At 34.9% G+C, this 24,975-nt stretch overlaps 1 protein-coding gene across 1 annotated transcript in view; it reads right to left on the bottom strand.

Moving 5' to 3' along the window:
* Nucleotides 1–4,771: 4,771 nt before the first annotated feature.
* Nucleotides 4,772–24,975, bottom strand: part of BMP5 (bone morphogenetic protein 5) — a 117,190-nt gene continuing 96,986 nt past the window's right edge. The window contains exons 4-7 of the mRNA XM_041758264.1: nt 22,652–22,846; nt 11,527–11,603; nt 10,094–10,204; nt 4,772–6,753 (exon numbers count right to left, since the gene is read on the bottom strand). Of these exons, the coding sequence (XP_041614198.1) occupies nt 6,604–6,753; nt 10,094–10,204; nt 11,527–11,603; nt 22,652–22,846 (533 nt within the window). The 3' untranslated portion in view covers nt 4,772–6,603. The remainder of the gene's footprint in view (nt 6,754–10,093; nt 10,205–11,526; nt 11,604–22,651; nt 22,847–24,975) is intronic.

Raw genomic sequence — 24,975 nt, 5'->3', positions numbered from 1 at the left:
AGGGAGCCTGATCCTCCCTCTGCTTATGTCTCTGCCTCTCTCTCTCCCTGTATCACTCATGAATAAATAAATAGAACACTAAAAAAAAAAAGAAATGCAGATTAGAATGTCCTAAAAATGAAAGATATGTTGCTTGGGGACATGTTGCTTTAAAAAAAAGAATTGAGTCCCCTCACTGTCTCAGTTTTGACAGTATTCCTTTTATGTTTGCTCTTTTCCATTAAAATAATAAATGAAACCACCTTCTATTCATTTCCCAATTATTTGTAGAACATCAACTATGGGAGTATCTTTATGATAATACTTAAGGGATCAATAAATGAGTGAACATGGTAGGACTTCTTCATGTTACCATGTAGAAGAAATAGAGATTTTCCAAATAACTCTAATAGCTGGCATAACGTGATATATGTCTGAGAAGCAGGAGTGCTACAGTGGTTTATTAGAGTGATTAGACACATCTGGTTTGGTGTATGAGGTGTTTTTGAAGGAAACAGCAAATGAGAAGTCACTCCAGGAATCAGTAGAATATCAGGAGCAGAATTAAGGAAGGGCATTTCTGGTGAATGGAAAAATGTTACCAAGGCCCAGAAGCTAGATGAGTGTACTGGGGATACAGGAACTACTTTATTTCCATTTAATAATTAACCCTAGGAGGTTGGTGTGAAAGGAGATTCATTGGACTTACTATGTTCAGTAGCTAAGATTTTTCAAATATTCTTCCTTTTCATCATAACTAATTTTTGGAGAAGTGCTTGTTCTCTCATAAAGGCATTATTTCATTTTCAAAGTGGAAACACCTTACAGAGTCTCACTGACATCAACAGGCACTGTTAAATATGATACTGTGAACTTTCATCTTAAAGACAAGTAATTTTCAAATTACCAGTCTTGGAACACCGGTGGCTTAGTCAGGTGAGCATCCAATTCCTGATTTTGGTCCTGATCATGATTTCAGGGCTGTGAGATGGAGACCCACCTTGGGCTCCATACCGGGCGTGGAGTCTGCTTAAGATTCTCTCTCCCTCTCCCTTTGCCCCTTCTCTACCCCGTCCCCCCTGTACTCACATGCACACACTGTCTCATAAATAAATAAATATGTTCAAATCACCAGAGTCTTAATAACCTTAAGAAGAGAATGACATTGTATGACAAGATAAAATCCTTTTATATTAACTTTAAACTTATAATTTTAAAAACTATTGTAGAAACAATTTTGTGGGATTTGCCAAAAGGGAACAGGCAACAGTATGTCCTTATATTCAAAACAGTAATGGCTGGTTTGTATTAAAGTGTAAATATACTTTATTAATATAATTAATCCAGTTTTCCTGTGGTGGGTATTTTCCAGGTATATATTTTACCTTCCTTTTACTTTCAACCTTCCTGTGTTTTAAAGTTTTAGGTGTTGGGCAGCCCTGGTGGCACAGCGGTTTAGCGCCGCCTGCAGCCCGAGGTGTGATCCTGGAGACCCACGATCGAGTCCCACATCGGGCTCCTTGCATGGAGCCTGCTTCTCCCTCTACCTGTGTCTCTGCCTGTGTGTCTCTCTCTGTGTGTCTTTCATGAATAAATAAATAAAATCTTTTAAAAAAATAAAGTTTTAAGTGTGACTCTTTTGAACAGAACTTTATTGGCTGTTGAATTCATCTTATATCCAATTTGGATATAGTGATCTTTTCAGGCCATTTACATTTAACATTATATGACTGTGTATGGATTTACTTCTATCATTTTCGTATATGTAATATTTCCCCTTTGCTATATTTTTTAAAAGCCATTTCTTCTTTTTTTTCTTGTTGAATTGATTATATGTTGCCATATTGCAATTATCCCTTCTACTGGTTTAGAATAGACCAGCAAAACTGCAAGCCAAACTTCACCCACCACCTGTCTTCTTAAGTAAAACCTTACTGGAATACAGCTACACATACTCACAAGCTTACTGTCTTCGGCAGCTTTCACACTACTGCAGCAGAGTTGAGTAGTTGAAACAGAAACTCCAAGTCTGGGGCACCTGGGTGGCTCAGTGGTTAAGCATCTGCCTTTGGCTCAGGTTGCAATTCTGGGGTCCTGGGATTAAGTCTTTCTCACATCAGCTTCTCTGCAAGGATCCTGATTCTCCCTCTGCCTGTGTCTCTACTTCTCTCTGTGTGTCTCTCATGAATAAATAAATAAAATCTTTAAAAAACCACAAAGCTAATCCAAAACTATAATCATATCTTTCACAGAAAGATTTTGTCAATCCTGAGTTAAAATATACACACCACTTTGTGTTCTAAAATTAATGAGTTTAATTTAATCATCATTAAGTAAAATGCAAAACCTATTATCTCCAACCATCCACCTTCCATTATATGCTCTATAGTTGTACTATAGTTTCCTCTATTCAGCTTGATTTGATACAGTTTAATTCTCTTGATTTTTAAAACCACAATTATTACACATTATTATTTATTGTAGTCTGGTCCCATGTTTACCATCTTCTTGCTTATCATTATGGTATATATTTCCTTTTGGGGTTGTCTTCCTGGGTAAAAACTTTAGCAGTGCTTTGACTGTTGATGATTAATTCTCTCTCAGTTTAACTCGCCTAAAAATGTTTTTATTTTGCCCTAATATTTGAAATAGTTTTGCTAGATATAGAATTCTACATGAAAGTTATTTTTCCTCAGTAACCTGAAGATAGCCACTACCTGTTGACCGACTTCCAAGATTAGAAACCAACTCTGATGAAGAGGTCAGCTGTTAATCCCAAAATTATCTCCAGTCTTCTGGAACACAGATTTAATTGGACATTAGAACTCCCTTTGATCCCTTTGATACTTTTAAGTTCTTTCAAATTTCCCATTTTATATTTTTCTTTCCACAAAGTCCTAATGGTTCACTTAAAATATTTTGTATTCCTGGGCAGCCCCAGTGGCTCAGCGGTTTAGCGCCGCCTTCAGCCCAGAGCCTGATCCTGGAGACCCGGGATGGAGGCCCACGTCGGGCTCCCTGCATGGAGCCTGCTTCTCCCTCTGCCTGTGTCTCTGCCTCTCTCTCTCTCTCTCTCTGTGTCTCTCATGAATAAATAAATAAAATCTTTAAAAAAATTTGTATTCCTATTTTTCTCTCTTTTTTAAAACATAAAAATATACCTTTTTAAAGTGTGTGTGTGGGGGGGGGTGGTGTATGTGTATTACTGAAGAAAGTATACATAATCCAAGACATCTTATTGGCCTTGTGGCTCAACGTAAAGGATTATTTCTCTAGTTTGGGCTTTTTCTATAGGTATCTGCAGGAAAATAAACACAGTCCAGCTTTTTAGATGGGTTCTATTATATTTCACCACATAGTAGTAGTCACAATAAACTGAGGAAAAAATACTGCTCTCCTCACTAACCCCTCAGCTTAGGTTCAAACTGGCTGGGTCCAGGGACTGCTTATGCAGTATTTTGTCTCTCATCCCTCCATATATAACCTCCTGATTTTGAAGCTGTAGTGCATCTAACTACTCTCTCTCCATTGTGTATATACATTGGCCTTTGAGAAATGATGGGAGACTAGCTGCCTCTGCAAAGTTGAAACTGAGATGCAAAGGTTAAAATGCATGTTTTAAAACTTCTGAAACTTCTTTATTATTTTTAAAGGGTATATCTGATCCAGGCTCTTCTGTCTTTGAGAGGCCCATATTTCAAATAGGCTTTAACAAATATTACAACAGATGTTGTAATTTTGCAGAACCTTTGCTCTTTTTAAATTGCTAGCTTGGATATAGTGTCACTTTTCTGCCTAAATAGGAATATATACTGGCATTGATTGTTACTTGTTCTACTTTCTCCTCAATTATGATCTTAACTAAATTTTATAAAATACAGATGTGATGTATACTTAGCAATGTATATGTTTTATCAGCAAAGGAATCTTCACTTCTAACTCTAAAAAGTTACAGGCTGAAAAAATAAAATAAAATAAAATAAAATAAAATAAAATAAAATAAAATGCAAAAGAGGAAACATAGAAAAGCAGGTAATCTGATATGGAAATTGAATGATAGATTAAGTACTTGACTGAGTAGTTATGAGACGGTGACTTGTGTTTGGGAAAGAGGATTTCTTCTGTCTTAAACAGAAGTGCATCAAAAAAAATATTCATTGTAAATTTCTTGGGAGATGATATTTGCCAGACTGTAGAGTAGCCAGTAGACTCTGGCTCAGATTTGATGATAGTGATTATAAAATGACAGTTCTTGAGAAAAAAATAAATTTGGATTTTCTTTCTTGTGTTTTTATTATTTCTTTAGTTCACTGTAGACGATTTATTTTTACCTTAAAGAACTTGAGTATTTGTGATTTATGCTCTTCTACTTTCAAAAAGAATTAGTCACTTTGCGAAGCAAAATAGATATAAAGCAGGAAATATAAAAACAAACAAACAAACAAAAAGCCAATACCTAACTAGCTAAAAAGACCTGAGTTGTTTGGATCCTGCTAAAATAGGCTAAATTATTCTGGTCTCTGATAGTAGCTTAAGTATTACCAAAGTAATACTACAAATTTACTATAATAGCTATTGAGAATAATTTAACTATGCATGTATATATATATATATTTTATATATCTAATCTGAAAAATTATGAAAATACTGATGCCAATTATTGTCTTACGTAAAAAGAACAAGTGAGGTAGTTTTCCTTCCCTGTCATTTTTGCTATTTTAAAAATTTCTTTGTTGTTTGAGCAGATTAAGAAGATATTTAATTCATGGATTACTACTTTGTCCATTTAATAGTGAATATTTATTAAAAACACAAAAACTAGTTTCAGGAATTAAAAACAACATAAGGATCATGTATTCTGCAAACATTTTACATCTGATAGTCATATAGTCTCAGTGTATGACATACTTACATTTTTGTATCCCTCTTAAATAAAGAGCCAAATCAAGAAGCACAGTAAAAACTAGCATCACAAGTTTAATATATTTTTAAAGTATAGAAATATCTTTAAACAGCACATTTAAGGAATAATATAATAGACTTCCGTTTCTTATTCTTACAATGGTACACTATTTACTTAAAAATATATTACTTAATGTACTCCCCAATATAGTTATTATCAAATTCTCTTTAAGATAAACTGTATTTTAAAACAATATTGCAATATACCTGAATTACAGATGAACCCATAATATTTTTTAAGCTATTTCTGATATAAGTTTTACTTGAAAGGTTCAAAAAGGTGATTAATAAATGATGCTTTCTGAATATTTTAGATGAACTGTAAATAAGCTTAACCATGGAGTCACCATAAATAGCAAGTAATCCATCTAAATGTCATTGTTCTGAAAGTGAGTGTGTATTAAAGAAAAGCCTTAGAAGGCAAAGAAAGAAAATAAATTAATTTCAGAGGGAAGAATGCACATGCACATACACACAACAGAACCTTCCCATTTGGAATTATTTGTGCTTGGAGAAGGTTTACAAAATCCCCTTACAAAATAAGGTTTTCATTGAGCTCATTCTCAAAGATATGAAAAATGGATTTCAGCTGTTCTTTCGAAATGGCAATTCTGTCAAAGCCATTCTGGGATTTTTGGTAATTTCCTTCAGTTTAGTTTCAGTGCTTTTACCTTAAATAAAATCCCTTGCATCACATCAATCAGCAAACTCAGTTATAAAGGAGAGCTAAAGAAAATGGCTCTGTCGGCATCTCTGCTCCAGTATATTTTATGTATGCAGTGACTCTTGTCTGTGGGGAAGGAGGTGGAGTGCATGTAAATGTTTCTTGATTTTGGACTGTTTTTGAATCTGAAAAAAAATCTGCAGCAGTAGTGTTCTAGATAATAGGCAGACATGATTTATTTGAGGTAAGAAGGTTGTACTACAATTTTTTAGTGTTAACTTGGAAAGTTATGGACATAGGCTCAAGCCTGTCTCCACAGAGTTCCTGAAGTTTTGAGCACTTTGCAAAATCTACAATCCACAAGCCAAGAAGGAACATGCTCCTCCAGTTACACCAATTCTGTTAAAGCAAACAGTTACAACAATTATGTGTAATCTTTCAGCTTCTATGTTCTGCCTACCGCTTATTTATTCAAATCCAGTTCAACATTTCACTTTATCTAATGAAGCAGAAACTCTGAAAGAAAAATTGTGTTTATTCAAGCATTTTTGTTTGGGTTGTTACTTTTTTTCTTCTATTTTAGTTTTATTTATCCTATCATAGTTTTCACTGGCACAACATAACCAAATGCATTCAATTTCCTTCATCAATGATTAACATCTAAAGGAGTTTTAGTTTCAGAAAATTATATAAAAATCATATTAGAAAAAATGTTGAAATGGAATTGATTTGGACTTAGCATATCCCACTGAAAGTTACTGGGCTATCTATTGTGTAATAGACGTATAAAATAGATTTTATTGATAAGGCATCCACAAAGGAGAATATATACCTTTAAATAAATAAAAGTGACTATATACACAATATTGTACATAGGTACAGAGATGAAATGAACCAAACTAATTTTGTGAAATTCCCTTCTTGTCTGAAAGCATACTTTTTATTATAATTGTAAACCTTAATACAGATATTTTTCTTATTACCACTATTATTTAATATTAGTGGCAGCCACATGAGCGCACTACCATATTTCTGTATTTTTTCAGAATGACATTGGAGCTGTCATCAAAGTACAGCACGGAGATGGCATTTAATTTGGTTGGAGCACAACAAGGCTTTGGTACGTGGTCAGGAAACATCAGATGTACCTGGGAAAGAAAAACATGTTTTGTTTTTTTGAGAAATAAGATAAACATTTTGTCTACAGCTTTCAAATAATATTCTCATTTTGTCACTCACAATCACTATCACTCTTCTATTTATGTTCAATGGCTGGGGTGGGGGTTGGGGACTGGTAGTGAAGGATGTATTTTTAAGCATTAACACCTAGAGTCAACTCACCAGTTCTAATTATGTGTTGGGGCCTTGAAAAATATTCTACCAAGTAAGGAAAACTCCTTCTATGGAGTATTCAGTGGAAATTTTCCTGGGGGAAAGAGCATGGCAACTAGCACTGAGTTGCTTTTGGTTAGAACAATTACTTCTATTTACTTCATGAGAAATACAGAAATTATAAATGCAAATCAGTGAAGGGACACAACTAGCTGTAGAAAGATTTGAATCTAAATTATTTTTTAAAGGACAATTAAGCAATAAATCATAAAACTTATGCCAACTCTTAATTTTCCACAGTAAAGGAAGCATTAAAGATCACAGCAAAGTAAACTCCAGGTATAATCCAAAACTTATTTTAAAGCAATAATTTCAACTCTTCTCTACAGAATCTTTTACCAGACTGGCTGGAGTTTAATATCCTTTTACTTTCTTTCTCTCCTAGACAAGTGCCAAAAAGCAGGCTCAACTAAATCAGAAGCAAGGAGCCTAGATATTTTACAAATTGAATATTCCGTCTCCTCCAAAAGGCTGAAAAGGTAGCTGTACACCGACAGTGAAATGCTCAAGCAAAGGGTTTACTCTCATTTTGATCAGACTGGCAGTCTGCCTATGATTTCAATAATTGAGCAAGGAGCCAGAACATGGTTCCCCCTTTCCCACCCACCTACCCTGGCCCTTCCCCCAAAGGAGTTTATGGGAAGTCCCACTGATGAGTCCTAAGGGATCCACAAAAAGCAAATACAGCCTCTTAGAGTTTTGGCTGCACAATGTCCTGGCTGAAATGATATAGGAGCACTGCATGTGGACAGAAACAGCAGGAAAAATGAGGTGATCTGACATGAACTTGAAATTTCCTAAGACCTCACAAAACTAAAAGTTGGAGAGTCTCTACAAATTTCAGATGCAGCTTGTGTCCCTCATAAGCTTTATCTTCCGTAACCCACACATACATGATTGATAACCCCTTGTTTCAATGGCCTTGGCAGCTTCGCGAAGCAATTGTTCTGAAAAAAAAAAGGACTGTTCTTGAATGGTTTCTCAACCATATTAGTCAAAAATATGCTTTCTTTTAGGAACAAACATGCCTGTCTTCTTGTTTCATGTCCTTCAGAGAACAAACATACAGAGTATACAATGCCAGGAAAAAAAAATCAAACTTCCCATGTATGCTTTAAGTTTTGCAATGACTTATGTCCCATATCCCAGGACAGTGATGCAGAGCAGGATCTTGTTCCAAGTCCATGTCAGATTTTTTTAATGTTTGTGTTTTTTGACACTGCCTTCTAGACTTCAGCCCTAAAAGCTGACAATATGTGGTTATATATTTATAAGGAAAAAAAGAAAAATGAGAGGAGTATTTTGACAATTTTTTCAATAGTTAAACATTGCTTAGCCTGAGGCCGCCTTTGATTCAATAGATACATATTAATGAAGCAGAAGTCTGCTTTTTAAGGCATTGAGATGACAGTATAAGGAGGCATTTTCTGAGAAATTAAGTGTCATTCCTCTGTAAGCTTAATAGTAGCTATTCCTTTGACCACACGGAAAGACAGTGATTATGTCTATTCTTCCAAGGCTTGAAACAAAGCATTTCTCTCTGTGTGATTGGCTTTCAGGTCATCATGAATCCTCATAGGTAAGGATAGAAGGTTAGAGAGTTCACAGAGATTCTTGGAATACAATACACCCTTTCTTGCAGAGCTCCCCATACCCCAGAAATGATATCCTGTATCAAGTACTTTTATTGATAGATAGCAAAGATGAAAGCATAACAAGTCCTAAAATTTTCCCAGGTATTTACTCTATACTTTGCCTATGGCAAAGAATTAGACAATCTCATTGGTCAAGAATAAGAGGAAGAATATTTATAAATAACTGCCTTTCAAAATATGGATTTAATTCCCTGTTTCTCTTTACTCCAAAGTTATTCCCAAAGTTTTGGGCAATACCCACGCTCTAGTTGCCATAGATGTGCATCTTTGGTATCTACTCTCTAGTACCTATGATGTCCAGACCAGAAAACATCAAGTCATTCAAGGATTTAATCTGTCAATTTACATATATCATTCCTTATTCAGAAGAAATCTAGGAGAGTCTTTCCATCAGCTTTAAATGTTAAATTAATTCTGAAAAAAAAATGACCTTCTAAAGAGTCAACTCACAAATTCTAATAGTTATGTTTTTTTTTGTTGATCATAAACAAGACTCACCCACAAAGATAGACTATTTTATTCTTATGGCTACTGCTCTCCTACTGCCATCCACCAAATAGCCACTTCTGTCACTAAGTCTTGAATCTAAAACAATTAGTCCTCTTCCTTCTATCCTGATGACATATAGTTAAAATGTTCACATTAACCCAAACATTAATTCAGAACTCCATCACATAGTCTACTGCACCTTCTAGGAGACTCTTAGTCTTCCAGAGTTTGTCCCTCTGCCAAATCAGTAAGTCACACACCATAAGACAGGTATGTCAGACTCTCAAGAGGTTTCATGAGCTAATTAGATATAGTACAACCATTTAGAGACCACAAAATCAACTTTTCATTATTGTTTTCACAAAATAAGCTCAGGTTACTAGAGATTAAATCACTACTAAATTCCTGAGTGAGGAAGAGAAAAAATGAAGATGAAATTCCACCTTAAAAATCATAAAAAAATAAGGATCAAGAATTTGAAATGAGTCTTTTACTTATATTCTACTTGAAGAACTTTAATAATACCAAAGTATGCTGTGAAACATTCTTAAATAATCAGAGTAAAAGCCCTTAGATGAAATTCAGTAAGGCTATTATTCAATGTTTTTGCAATGATTACTAATGAATTGCTAGGTTTGAAACAGCCCCTGGGAACCTGTGTGGTTAGTCATACTGCATAGTGAAGGAATCAGTGCAGAGTGATCACTTCATGTGGTTACTTCAATTTTCCTAGCTAAATCCTTCCCATTCTGGAATCAGGACGAGTCTTTAAACTAGCCTGAATTTCCTGACTATACCCATAATCATTACTTTGGCTCTAAAAAGTACCAAAGGAGTTTTTTTTTTTTTTTAATAGTGCATTTATAGCACAAACGGATGCTTTCCTTTAAAATAATGTTTATATGATGCTTGCATCATAAACCATTTTAAATTCTACAAAAACAAAGCATACCAGAGTCTGAACTATGGCATGGTTGGTGGCATTCATGTGAGCATTGAGTGGAAAAGAACATTCTCCATCACAATAAAATGCAGCATATCCTTCTGGTGCTATAATCCAGTCCTAGAATGCACACACACACACACACAAAGAAAAAAAAAGAAGAAAAATAAAGGAAATCACAAAAATAAAAATAAATTAATTCTTAAAGAATATTCGTATTTAGGTCTGCCTAGGTTTCTCTTCTTCATTTAGCAATTATTCTAATAAGACAGCCACCTTCAAGCCCTTAATTTATTTTTAAGTTGAAGTTTACAACACAACTATAAATATTTTCATAAGAAATTGTCCTCTGTAATTTCTCCCAAGAGGTTGCTATGTAGGATAATCATAGTATGCATTAATTCATGGATTCATGAATAAAACCATATCATTAAATAGCATTGTAAATATTGTTTAAACAGGAAATGATGAACTCTGGAAAGTTCAAGTGAACCAGAAAGGAAAAGAAGAATAAACTTAATTGAGATAATTCCTATTACTTCTTAATAACTCATTCCTGGCTTTAGAAGTCTGACAATTTCCTAAAGATTTAATATTTGCTCCTTTACTGTTTTTCTTTCTGTTCATGTGTTAGCTTTATAGTCTCTTTAGAAGAAACGAATTGGAGCAAATTCTTGAGAACTGCACATGAAAATTTGGGGAAGCCAAAAAATTGGCATATGGAATGGTTGCCCTGATTTTTTTTCCCCAAGAAGTAAAACCTGGTCCAAATGTAAACTTACTGAATGAATCATGTTGAGGTTTTATTATAAAATTTTTTAATTCTTACGCTTTAATATTACTTTTCAATGAGATAGCCCAAATTCAATTCTACAAATCCATTGTAATGGGATAATGTAATCCAAAGATATCAATTTAAACTATCAATACATAGAGACATTAAAAACTGTTTTTGGTTAAATCTTCCTCCTTACCCTTTTTGTGAAGCATATGGAAAAGAGAACAATAAAACTCTTATTTTCAAGAAAAAAATATTTTTCTATAGATCTACTTTATGACAGACATTGTCATTCAAGGATACTATTTCCTAGCCATAGAGTTTGAGACTGGGGGCAAATGGTGCTGCTCAAATTAATCTGAAAAAGTGATATTAAAATTAAAATTTTGGGATATTAAAACAACAATACCTTTTCCCACTTTCTGATATCATAGGGCTATGTTTCTTCTTCACCATAGCTATTTTTTACTATAAACCCTAATGATGAGGTTTCAATGGTAGAAAGATAATGGAGAAATAAAAATAATGTGAATAACTCATATACTGAATAGTCATAAAAAATAATTGGTTAGTCTAATGGAAAAATTACTAACAGAGATTACAAGTAACTCCAGATTTATAATAAAACAGAAAAGAAGCATCTAAGTTGACCAACCATTCTTACCTGCCATCCCAGATCCCGGAAACTCACATAGAGCTCATGCTTCTTACAGGCTTGTTTTTGTTCACTCGTATTATAATCTGAAGATAAAAATCGGATTTTTTAAAAATGGAAGCTTATCAGTTATCCTATATTTCTTTTGTGGGATAACTGATAAAATTAAAAAGAAGCTGTAAATTGTTGTAAAACGTTGTAAATTATGAGTTCGAATCTTAAAGCCAGAACCATTTAACTAGCCATGTGAATGCTAGGCAAATCACTTTTCCTGAGTTTCTTCTTCTGTAAAATGGAGTCAATGCCATTTACCTTGTGAAGTTCTAACAAAATTTGATTAGATTCTCTGTTTTATGGTGCACAATCTGATGCCTGCTGTTCACTGAGTACTAACACTGAATGCTTGTTTACTAATTAATTCACACTGCAGTGGTACTTAAAATTATTATTTATATATATTAAATACTCATACAATATTTTTTAACATCTTCTATGCCGTAGACACTGAGAAAGTACCAACTGGGTTCTTACTGAATTGATTTTATTTTAATTAATATATTAAACTCAGAATACTGAAAGTTGAACCTTTCATTTTCACCCAAAAGACATGTCCAACATGTAGACCCTTCTATTTTTGACTGATGACAGCTCCCCCAGCAAAGGGAGAGAGAGAGAGTCAAAATACACTGTTTTTTCCTCTTACTCTGTCAAGAAATTCATTCTGTCATTCAATCTGTCAAGAAATCCAACACATTCTACCTTCTTGGTCCAAAATCCACCTACTCTTACCACCTCCATGACTAGTCCTGGTTCAAGCCACCATCATCTTTCACCTGAATTACTGCAATATTCTCATTGCTAATTCTCCTTGCTCCTGCCCTTGCTCTTCTACAGCAAAGCGGACAAGTAGACTTCTGACAAGTAACTCGAATTATATCACTCCCCAGCAAGAAGTCCCACCGGGTGACCCCATATCACTAAGAGTATCCTTTGTGGTTTACAAGGCCCTATCTGATTTGACCCCATTACCCCTCTGACTCATTTCCTACCACTCTTCCTCTCCTTCACTCCATTTTGGCCATGACACCTCCTTGCTGATTTCCACCTAGGTCAGGTTCCTCCTATCTTAGGGACTTCACTCCCACTCTTCCCTCTTCCTAAAATGCCTTTCCCTTAGAAACATAGGTAACACCTAGAGTTTCTTGAACTTCTCACTTAGGTATCATCTTGTTAAAGAAGCCTTCGCTAACTACCCTATTTAAGACTGAAACTCTCACTATGGTATTCCTGATCTCCCTCATCTTGCTCTTGTTTTTTTTCCCCATTTCACTTAATTTTTAATATGCTATGCCTTTTATTCATTTATTATATGCATTGTTTCTTGTCTATTTCTTCTCCTAGAGTATCAGCTCTACAAGTTCAAAGATCTTTGGTTCTGTTTGGTGCTCTAATATATCCCAAGTTTTAGAAACAGTCTCTGAGGGCACCCCAGGTGGCTCAGTGGTTTAGTGCCGCCCTCAGCCCAGGGCCTGATCCTGGAGACCTGGAATCAAGTCCCACGTCGGGCTCCCTGCATGGAGCCTGCGTCTCCCTCTGCCTCCCTCTCCTTCTCTCTCTCTCTGTCTCTCATGAATAAATAAATTAAATATAAGGATAAGAGTGCTGCATTCCATAAATTCTCTTTTCTCATTTTCCATCATTATCCACATATTTAATTTGTTTTTTTTTTTAAGATTTTATTTATCTTTATTTATCTTTACCAGCTGAAGTGGTGATCTCAGGATCATGAGATTGAGGCCTAAGTCAGGCTCTGTGCCTGCTGAGTGAAGTGTGCAGCCTGCTTAAGATTCTCTCTCTCTCTCTCCTTGTAGCCCCTCTGGCCCCCCTCTCGTGCTCTCTCACTCTTAAAAAAATTAATTAATTAAAAAATAAGGATATAAATGTAGAACCTTAATATTGCATCTGGACTAAAGGAATACCAAAGAAATACAGAGCTTTATAGAAAATCTATGTTGTCTTCTTTGGCATTTGTTCATATGTTGTACAAATAGCATTCTAAAAGCTAACCCATTTTTATTATTTCTAATATGAAACGTGAAATTGGAAAAAATATAGGGTAAGGGAGCCAGCAAAATGACTTATTTTCAAAGAAGACAGCTAATTTTTTCTCCTAGGAATAACTGCTACATTCACTCTGACAGTCATCTCTGTCAAATCAATGTAGTAGTTTACTAGCAGAGTAGTGGGTCTTAAGATGTCACCTTCCAGTTTAATTATCCTCAATATCTAGTGAAACTGTAGGCACATCAAAAATCCATGGAGCCTGTCTTAGTGGGTCTTGTCATCCACCGTTCTCAGTTACTTCAGGTAATTCTTTTTTAATTTCTGTCTGCCTAGGAAACAAAATAATGATTAAATATTGAACTCAGACTTTTTTACTTCTTGGTCAGAGTTATTCCTGCTATGTAATTAGCTTCATTAAAACAAATTAAATAGGAGATGCCTAGGTGGCTCAGCGGTTTGGCGCCTGCCTTCGGCCCAGGGCATGATCCTGGAGTCCTGGGATTGAGTCCCTGGATTGAGTCCCGGGATCAAGTCCTGCATTGGACTACCTGCAGGAGCCTGCTTCTCCCTCTGCCTGCGTCTCTCCCTCTCTCTCTCTGTGTCTCCCATGAATAAATAAGTAAAATCTTAAGAAAAGAAACCAAATTAAATATGTAGATAATGATGGAAAATGAGAAAAGAGAATTTATGGAATGCAGCACTCTTATCCTTTGGGTAAACTTTTCCCTTGATCAGAATAGCACAAGGAGTTAATTTTGTCCAGGCAATGGACGAGCATACTGTAACACTAAGTATAATAACATGAAATGGATAAGTTCTCTATACCATTTTTATGGAAAAGAAATAATTGATTCTGGTGCTAGTTTTATTACACAAACTTTTTGAAATTTAGACTAAGAAAGTCAGCTTGCATTAGACGAGGGTTCAGAAAACTTTCTTTTTTAAAAAGATAATAAATATTTTAGTCTATGGAGTCTTCCCTTGCAATGACTCAACTTTGCCACTATAGCATGACAGCAGTCATAGACTATGTTAAATGGATGCATATGGCTCTATTCCAATAAAACTTTACTTCTGGATGCTAAAATTTGAATTTCATATGATTTCTTTGTGAAAGAAAATGTTATCCTTCTTTTGAATCATTTTCAAACATTTAAAAATGTAAAAACCATTCTTAGCAATTGGGTCTTACAAAAATAGGCCACGGGGCCTTGCTTCACCAACCCCTACATTAGACAATAATGAGAATATTTATTCATTCATCCTTGTCTTAATTAAAAACATTGAATATGAATAAAGACATTGTAGCCAATAACACAAGTATATATGAAAAGTCATAAACTATGTATATGGTTATATGAATTCCATGTTTATAGAAAAAGAAAGTAAAACTTAAAAGTCAAAATAGATCTGTTCCATCTATGAAGCTTTTCATACAGGCTAAGTGATGTATATAATGTAACATCGCATAAAGGTAACGAGCAATGAAATTTATAACAGAATCTGATTCCAAGAGTCTGATTTCATAGAGCGCTAGGACCATATGCTTATTCTGTCAGAAATAAAAATTAATGGATGACTGAAGTAAATGTTGTACCCAAACCAGCAAAGTCTGCAGTTAGGTTTACTATAAATGGTTGGCAGGATAAACTAAAGGAGGAAGGACAAGGAAATTAAGTTTATATCTCTAAAAAATATTGGTTGATAGCTCTTCAAAAATTAAAATGAAATGGACATAATGCTACTCTAGATTAACCTGCGTGCAGATGAAGAACTCTGCCAGAAATTACTAAGATGTTCTGGTGCCACAAGCATACTAGAAAAGCATGCTGACATTCCTTGACTATAATGCAGACGTTCCAAATGCGGCATTTCTTTGTTTTGTCTTTTAATGGTAACAATATTGGGAAACCAGGGCCAAAATATTGAAAGTACTGCTAAATACTTTATGTAAACTTTCTTATGACCAATTTCTATAAACAGTGCAAATTTAATCTTTTTCCTAGTTAAACTTTTGAGAAGTTATTTTGTCTTAGAAAAAAAATTGTGAAAAAATACATACTTAGAGATGAAAAGTTATTAAAAAAAAAAAAGAAAGAAAGAAAAACAACCCTGAACTCTATATGGGACTTCAAAGGTCTGTCCACTAGTCTCTGAAAAACAACCAACCAAACAAATAGACATGGGTTAGCTTAGCAATGAAGTGGGGATAAAAAAATTTAAATCCAGGTAACTCCATATACTAATATGGGTTTCATTTTTCTTTCATCTAGTATTGGCTTTTTTAAAGGATAAAAAATATATATACATATATTCATATATGAATGGTGTGACACCCCACCCCAGGGGTAAAGATGTCCACCTCCGTCGGCCAACAGCACAGTCATTCAGGAGCTGTTCAAGCACATCTGGGAGCAGTTCAGGGCCATGTTATGGCACAAGGCCTTCCTGTACTGGTACAGAGGCGAGGACGTGGACAAGATGGAGTTCACAGAGGCCAAGAGCAACATGAACGACCTGGTGTCCGAGTACCAGCAGTACCAAGATGCCACGGCGGAGGAGCATGGCAAGTTCAAGGAGGAGGTGGAGGAGGAAGAGGTGGAGGAGGTGGCCTAGAGCTGATAATCTAGTAAAGCACGTGGAAGCTGTGTGAACTCCTGATGTAAGCATCAGGATTTTCGCTAATTTATAGAAAATGGAAATGACAAATGAATGAAGATATAAAAGGTAAAGAGGCAGGAATAATGCTACAACAAACTATTTAATAGTTAATTTTAAAATGACCCTGGAGTAGAGAAATTCATAATAAACCCCAAACACATAATAATCTCTTCAAAGATGAGGGATTTTAAAAATGCTACTTTTCTATATTAATCACCATCTTCCATATCCAGTAAATTCCTTGCTTGAATTTATGCACAACCCACCAGAATTACTACTATTGATTTGTATAGGGATAACTGTATTTGTTTATGAGTAGAAATGTCTGACACAGAACAGATACCACAAAATAACTATCCTGTGTGTTTGCTTAACTATGTTTAGCAAAGTGTCTACGTGGATGACCCAATTAATATCTTCACCTTTGAGCTTACTGGCATAAAAACTGTCCACAAACCTGAGTTTCCAACTGCCCACTCGACATCTCCAAATAAAAGCTTCCTGGATGCCTCCAACTCACTATGTTTACTTCTGATCTTGCACTCTTAAGATGCTCACTACTTTGGTTAACAGGATCACCTGTCATTTAGTGGCCCAAGAATGAACATTTAGTAAGTTTCTTGATTTTCTTTATTTCTCCCTCATGTCCTACATTAAATGGATCCACAAAGCCCACTGACTGATCCATCTCTAGTCTAGATAACCTATTGGAAACTCTTTGTTCTCTTGGTTACCTCATACTTCCTCTTCATCCTCTTCCAGTAACTTGGTCCTAGAATAACAGTCCATCCCTACTCTCCCTCCTCCACCTCTGACTGTAAGTCTTTGTCTCTTTCATGGTTTTCTCCTTGCCTATACTTAAAGGACTAATCCTCCCATGGAAGGCTCCATTCCTGCTTTTACTTTATTTTCTGTGGCACTGTCCAATCCTATGCTTCATCTAAGCTCATATCCCCATCTTTTTTCTACACCTGCCACTTATTCTTGAAACTTCCTATCCAGAGTCCTGTCTCATCACCCTCTGCTGGTGCCATTCCACATGTTTTAGTTTTCACTTCTCCGTTTCCAATTTATAATCTTCACAGCTTGTAGTGCTGGATTCGACTCCTAATTATTATCTGGGCTTTCAATTTCCTCCCTTGGCATCCTATCCTTTACTCTGATGCCAAATTTAACTTTTTAAAATGCATATCTGATTATGACACTCCTTTTTCCAATTGTCTGCCTGAAGATACTATAGTTCCTTATTATTGCATACCCTACTCTTTATAATTTGGTTCCTGCATACTTTTCAAGCTTTTCTCACACCTTTCAAATAGGAAAACTTGTGTGCCCAACTATTTAACATGGGTATATGATTCTGTAACTGCACATCAGTCTGAAATGGCTTCACCCACCCTTCCATTTCCAGAAAATGTATATTCTTTCTTGCGTAAGTCTCTCATGAAGTCTTTTGAGCAATACCTAGGTGCTGCTTAGGTGCTCTATCCTTCCTACTATTTAGTACCCTATACCTACTCTAATAGAATTGACCTGCTAATAATTACTAAGCTCATGTCTTTCCTATTGTCTGTGGGAGTTCTTTTTAAGAAGCAAGATCGTTAGCTATCTATCTTTTATCAGTATATAGTTAATACTGTACTTATCACAAGTGGATGCTTATTTAATATTGAATAAATTTATTTTACAATAAATCATGCCCAGATATATTCTCTCTAAGGATTCTCTCTAGACAGACTTGGCAATAGATGATGCATTAATGCCTATTGACAAGTTTATTTTATATTATATAATTAATTTTCAGGTAGGTTGGCCAAATTAGCTTACATCACTAAAATTCTTCTTTTTTCTAAGTTTCAAAGGCCAAGAAATTCCAGTAAGTGACCAGGGCTATTGGTACTTCTTAGGAAGAGAACTTCTAGTTTTCTCTGATGTAAGAGTCTGAACTCTTTATGTATAAGTTTTGAAAAATAAAACCATATGAACTCATTTAAGAAGTCACAGTGATAATGGCTAACAACAAATAAACATGCACCACTGTTCTTAGACCTTTACACATATTAATTCATTTAATCTTCACAGTTATTGTAATCTAACCCTAGGGGGCATATACATTAACATTCTCACTTTACAGATGAGGACACAGAGACAGGGAAAGGTGACATTTGGTCCAAGATTATAAAAATAGTAAGTGGTGGACCCAGGATTAAATGATAAAATGATAAATAGATGATAGATAAATAAATGTACAGATGGATAATATAGACACCGAAATTGTTGTTTTAGGAGGGATTTCCAAGATTCTGTATTATTCAGGGCACAAATAAAGTTTTCAGTATTAATTATTATAAAAATCAAGTGGATTAGAAACATTCTCAATGTGTAGCCTTCTAAAATTTTTCACTGCAGCCTTGATCTTGAGAGCCCCAATTTGAAAACAACCAAAATGTCTTTTAAGAGTGACATGGCCATATAAATTCTGATGCAAGCACTGTTGACTATATTGCAACAGTTAAAAAGAATGAGGTCACTCAATTTGAAAGATGGCTGAGGCATATTGTTTTTAAAAAATCCATAAAACCAACTCTATAACATTCTGGAATAGCCAAAACTATGAGGACAATAAAAAGATCAGTGGTTGCTAAGGGGAGGAAAGGATGAATAGAGGATAAATAGCCAGAGGAAAGAGGATTTTGAGGGCAGTGAAAGTACTCTGTATGATACCATAATGATGGATGCATGTCATTATACATTTGTCCAAACCCACAGAATGTACAACACCAAGAGTGTACCCTAATGTAAACTATAAACTTTGGACAATTATATATTCATCCTTGTGATTTATCCTTGGTAAGAAAGGCGCCATTCTGATGAGTCATGTTGATAATGGGGGAAACTAAGCAACATGGGGCAGAGGAATATGGGAAATCTTTGTACCTTCCTCTCAGTTTTGTTGTGAACCTAAAATTACTCTAAAAAATAATCCTTAAGAATACACAAGGTGTATCATTTATGTAATTAAACACACATAATAAAAATATATTCTCTAAAAGAGATGTATATATATATATATATGGAGGAAAAGATTTGCATGTATAGGAACCATGGTGATATATCAGAGTAACCTATCTCAAAAGGATTTAGGTGATCAAGAGTGAATTTTAGCTTTATTAATGTTTTGATTATCTTTAAATAATGAAAATATGTATTAATTATATGACATAAAACATTCTAAAGAGATAATTGTAATTAATTGTTCTTTCTGGTTTTGATTAACATCTGTTTGTCCAAGAAGCATGAGCTTACATTGTATATATTAGGCAAAAGACACTGCCTATCAAATTTGAGAATAACTATAGAATGTTTCCATTTCAATGACTCTTTGAAAGATCTGGCCTAAGAAATCACCATGGTTTCAGGCAAGGCCACTAAGGATTGGATTCACTTTCGACAGTCCCTAGTATCCAGCACACACTAAGCAGTCTTTTCAAGCAGTCTGCAGTGTACCAGGACTTGCCATTTGTCTTATTGATTCTCTCAGAATCTTAATACTCTATTCTTTTCAGCACTCATATAGTCCTTACAACAGCATCTTGCTCTTGGCAGATTCTTTAAGACCTTATAAACATAACACCGAAAGCCTTTTTAAGCTAACTAAAAAATTAACTATTACCTCCATTTCCTTTCCTCCACACCAACATTCAAATAAACATCCATTGTGCTGCCTCATGGTGAAAGAGGCATCTCACACAATGTGTTTGCTCAACCTCCTTGCCAAAAATCTGAAGAGGAGCAAAGAGGGACAGTTTCTGCAGAAAATCTGGACACAATGTTCCTGTGTATATTCACCTGAAAGAGGAATTTAGTTTTTTTCCATTCAGTAGATACATTAATTTATTTAACAAGTTCTTATTTTGTGCTAGACATTGTTCTAAGTTTTTCCATAGGGATATAGAAAAACAAAGGATCATTGAGAAGTTAGAAGACAAGAATCTTTGAAATAGGAAAGAAATTGGGTAAAGAAAGCAAGAATGACTTGGGTTTTCATTCTCCTAGATTAACTGAGACTTTCAACATTTGACAGTATGCTTTGCAGAAAAATATGCAATCAGGCAAACATCAAATACAATTCTTTTCCCTGCCATTGGCTTCTTTTTTAGCTGTGTAGTCTTCAAACAGTATTTTATTGTAAAGGCTTAGTACTGTTACAGCATTTATTATTTATATTTGAATAATTTTTAAATTTCACTGGCATTTCAATTTCCTAAGTATCAAATTTTGTGTTTATATTAGCATTCCCTTTCCTTAAATCCCTGTCTGTTAGGCCAAATCCTATGAGAATTTTTCCTGTCTGCTTGATTACTACCTATTGAAAGGTTACGTCTCAAAGACACAAACCAGCTACTTTCTTTCTTATTATCAAAATATGAACATGCTCCAAAACTATCTACCACATATTTCACAGAAATGGTGCCAATGACAAACTTTTTAAAAAGAAAATATTGGTCTATATTAGAATAATTTTGTACTTTAAATGGTGCTAGGAAACTGGTGAAAAGTTACATGATTTCTCTGTTCCATGTGTTTTATTCATCTCTAGTTATAGAAGTACATTTGTTACTTGTGGTCAGAAAGAGAAGATAAATAGAGCTCACCAATAGGGAAAAGGACTTTGATGTCTTCAGTCCTTAGACTGAACACCTCCGCCACAGTCCTTATGAGCTCCAATAATAAGTATGCAACTTATACTTTTCCCATTGTAATTTCCTCAAAAATTATTCACTATTCTATTCATGGTTTAACAAACCTTTCTTCGTAATGCAGTCTGCTACATCAAATTAAAAACATTTCAACCAATTTCAGAACCATTCAACATGAAAAGAAAAATATACAACTTTGACAGCCTAGTATTTACAAGGAAGAAAAGGTCTTAGAAAGTTATTTTTCTCCATCTTTCATATTAAGCAATTACAATTTTTGCCAAACTAAATATCTTGTGAAGATCTTTATAAAATAGCTTTGTAACAAGGTACTAATATCTTGTTTTACTTTCAAGTGAAAAATGTGGTTAAACTTATTTGTTGGGGAAAATTATTTTAAAACATTGCTCTCTATGTAGCACGTAATTCAGTATAATATAATTTCATATAGAAATCTTCCCCATTTCTGTTACTAAACACATCAAATAGACGTCTATCTAACATGATGTCTGGTGCTCATATTTTAGGAAGATGGTAATGAATCCCAGTTTAGTATTTTTGTTGAGAATCCTAGGTGCAAAAAAAAAGAGAATTACTATGTTAACTTAATAAAAAAATTGCAGTATTATTTTTCAGTTTTAAGTGACGGGGGTAAAAATGAAGATTTCAGGAATAATGACAAATACTGTCTGAATGTGTCTTTTTGGAAGAGTAAAGCATTCTAATTTGCTTGAATACCATATGCAGAGATCGTGTCTGTTTTGTTCACCAGTTCATCCATTGGGCCTGGCAAGTACACTGCATATGGTGGCCATTAACATAGAACACATATTTTTCAAATGAACAAACATATTGTACTAAGTTGGGATGTCCTAGGATAAATTTTCCCCTTCAAACAGATTTATTTTTTTATAGATAAAGAAAATTTCTTGGAATAAAATAGCCATCATTTTCATCTAAGAACAGCTTATGAAAATCTGTTTGCAGCCTGGACTAAATACGGTACTTATTGGTATAAATAATATGATTAAATAACTTCAGATTTTGGCAGTTAGATTCATTCAGATCAACCATACTTTTATCTCCTTGTCTATCAATTGATAGATTAAATTGCAAGCATATTGGGATCATTGTGCATCTGTGATATTTTGTTACTAGATTTTATACATATGTGTGTACGTACGTACATACACTTAAAGCAGATTATCTAGATAACACCCTTCCAAATAATTACCGGAAATGTAAATATTACCTCAATTTCCATATAATCTATGCTGCTTTTATTGTCAGAGAAAATGGAAACTGCATGATTCACATGCATCATCTTAAGTACCAAAGAAATATTTTTATGTTGAATTTACCTGGTTGCCCATCCACATTTGAGAGGCCCTGGGGAATTCAACTCAGCAAGTTGTGTAGTTCAGTTTTGGCTAGACTTCATTGATGTAGCTGGTTCATAATTTTATTACTGCCAGCTTGATTTTAATTTGAACTGAATCTTTCAACATACAAAGGCAAGCCATACTTATTTTGAAATGAATTACTGAGTGATTCACTGATGAAACATTCTGAGGATGTTCGTAACATTGTCGGATGATTTAATAGACCAAACAAAGGTATATCCAGAGGGTAAATTTACTGTGGCTACTTGATTTGCAACATATGACCCCATAACTCTGTGCACAACTCTTGCTCAGGTTTTATCTTACCTCCAACACTGGACATTCTGGAGGAGTCCTGATGAGAGCTGGATTTATTGCGGTTTTGATTTTTCCGTTTGTTAGCTGCTCTCACAGATCGAAGAAGTACCTCACTCGCCTTGAAGAAGGCCACCATGAATGGTTGTTTTGACTGAGGCCCATGTCTTCCCACAAGACCAGCGGATTTTACATTGATACTGCGTCCTAGAACAAAATGCACAAGTGCTTGTTTTATGAGAAAGAAAGTTTACCTGACGTGAATGAATTCTGAGGGTGCTTTGAAAAAGTAACATTATCAGAATGTTTTCTTTGCAGGGCAAAGATTTTTATAAACATTGAAAGTTTGCCATTACAGACAATTATCCATGCTTGGTTTTAAATTTTGCATCATTCTTCACCACAGAACACCCTCGGGCTGCCTTCATTACATGATCCTTCTCAGACCTGGAAGTTAGCAATATTTTAAATGGAGAGGCTTGACTACCATCAGTCTGGAAATGTCCACATTAAATAAGAATTTCAAAAATATTACCTATGGGCTCTTCTGCTTGAAATGCTCTATAATTTTCCTCTAAGCGATAAAAGCTGAATGACTGTCTGGGTGTTTCTACTTTCTCCAACTTTTTCAAGCCTTTCAAGTGTTAATTAGTCCTGAGAGCCTTCCCCCTTCACCCCTGGCTTATGCCCAGCAAACCTGACAAAGCTATGCTCTCCTTAAAGCTCTTCACAGATCATTCTAGAAGCCCCTGCTGGGGATGAAGTTCTGCTTTCAACTCTAGTTGTTCTTCAATGCAAAGTTCTAGTTGTTCTTCAAGGCAAGGTATTTTGAAGTAATCATGGAAATTTAAGAGCTCCTCCCTCTCTGAGTTTGGACACACCTGAATGTTTACTGAAAGGATTTCAAAAGTTGTTAATCAAACCTGGAGACCCTCAGAGAGAAAAGTTCCAGGTGAGTTTGGAGACTCACCTTTGTCCCTGAACCAATGGTTGTGTATCAGAGGGTGATTGCAATCACAGCCTGTACAGGAATGTGTTAGAAGTCAAAGTGTCCTAGAGACTAGAAGTAGATGTTGATAAAGAACCTCTTGGGGATCCCTGGATGGCTCAGCGGTTTAGTGCCTGCCTTAGGCCCATGGCATGGTCTTGGATCCTGGCATCTAGTCCCACATCAGACCCTGCGTGCAGCCTGCTTCTCTCTCTGCCTATGTCTCTGCCTCTCTCTCTCTATGTCTCTCATGAATAAATAAACAAAATCTTTAAAAAATAAAAATAAAAAATGAACCTTTCCCATAAGGTAATAATAATACTTAAAATAATGCCAAAGGCATTTGGAGCACTTACTATGTATGTGCTAGGTATTTTTCTAAGTATTTTCCATACAATATTTAATTTGATTCTACAAATACTTTAGGAGTTAGGTATTACTATTTTCCCCTTTCTACAATTCATTCTTGTTATGCTCTTCTAATTAAAAAAATCACTGAAAATTATATATTTATATCTATCTATAAAAATATATCTCATTAGGTGATATCTAGTTCCATGAAAATCACCCAAGAAAGATGAGCTATTTAACCTTAGGTTGTAAACTTAGTTAAGAATTACTAAAAACTCATGTGAAGTTTCTACTCTTGATACAGAAGTTACTGATCTTTTAAGAGTAATATATAATGTGGTTTGAAATATGTGCATGATTGACTCTGCCTTGCCCCCTGAGAGATGTGCATGTTTTCTTAAAATATTTATTCAGTAAAGACTGTGGAGTAACCTCAGTCCATTATAAGACCTGACCCACCTTAGAAGAAAGAAAAGGCAAACAAGTCCTTGAAACGGCATCAATGGCATTTTAGCAAATAAACTCTTGCTCTTAACAAAATTTATTTTGGCAGCATAAACACTTTTGTGTATACTGTATTGTGCAGAGACCTTCTACCGTCAGAAAATGAGACTGTGTCATGTGAGGCTGTGCAGCTGTTGGGAGGGACACAGAGGTCCTTTAAATGTGGAGGTATTGGTTTAAAAAAAGAGAAAAAGAAGAGTGTGTGCTAATCCAAGCAGCATCCGTGCCTTCATCAATTGTTCTACAACGTATTGGGAAAACTTATTCAGTTCCCACAATTATTAAAACGGCTATCTGCCTCACAAACACTGCTACAGTCAAACGAAAGAAAGAACTTACAAATAATCAAGGCAGTAAACCTTAAACAAATAAGCATATAGGTTTCTCTTTTAAATGCAAACTTACAGTGGCTCTATGCCAGAGTCTATATTTCTTAGAAAAACTCTATCACTGGCATAAATGAAAGAGGCAGTTTGATTTGTGGTCAGAGCAG

The sequence above is a fragment of the Vulpes lagopus genome, chromosome 1, assembly GCF_018345385.1.
Source record: "Vulpes lagopus strain Blue_001 chromosome 1, ASM1834538v1, whole genome shotgun sequence".
NCBI classification, from domain to species: domain Eukaryota; kingdom Metazoa; phylum Chordata; class Mammalia; order Carnivora; family Canidae; genus Vulpes; species Vulpes lagopus.
The sequence above is the reverse complement of the archived record's forward strand: the minus strand, read 5'-3'. Positions and strand labels throughout refer to the sequence as shown.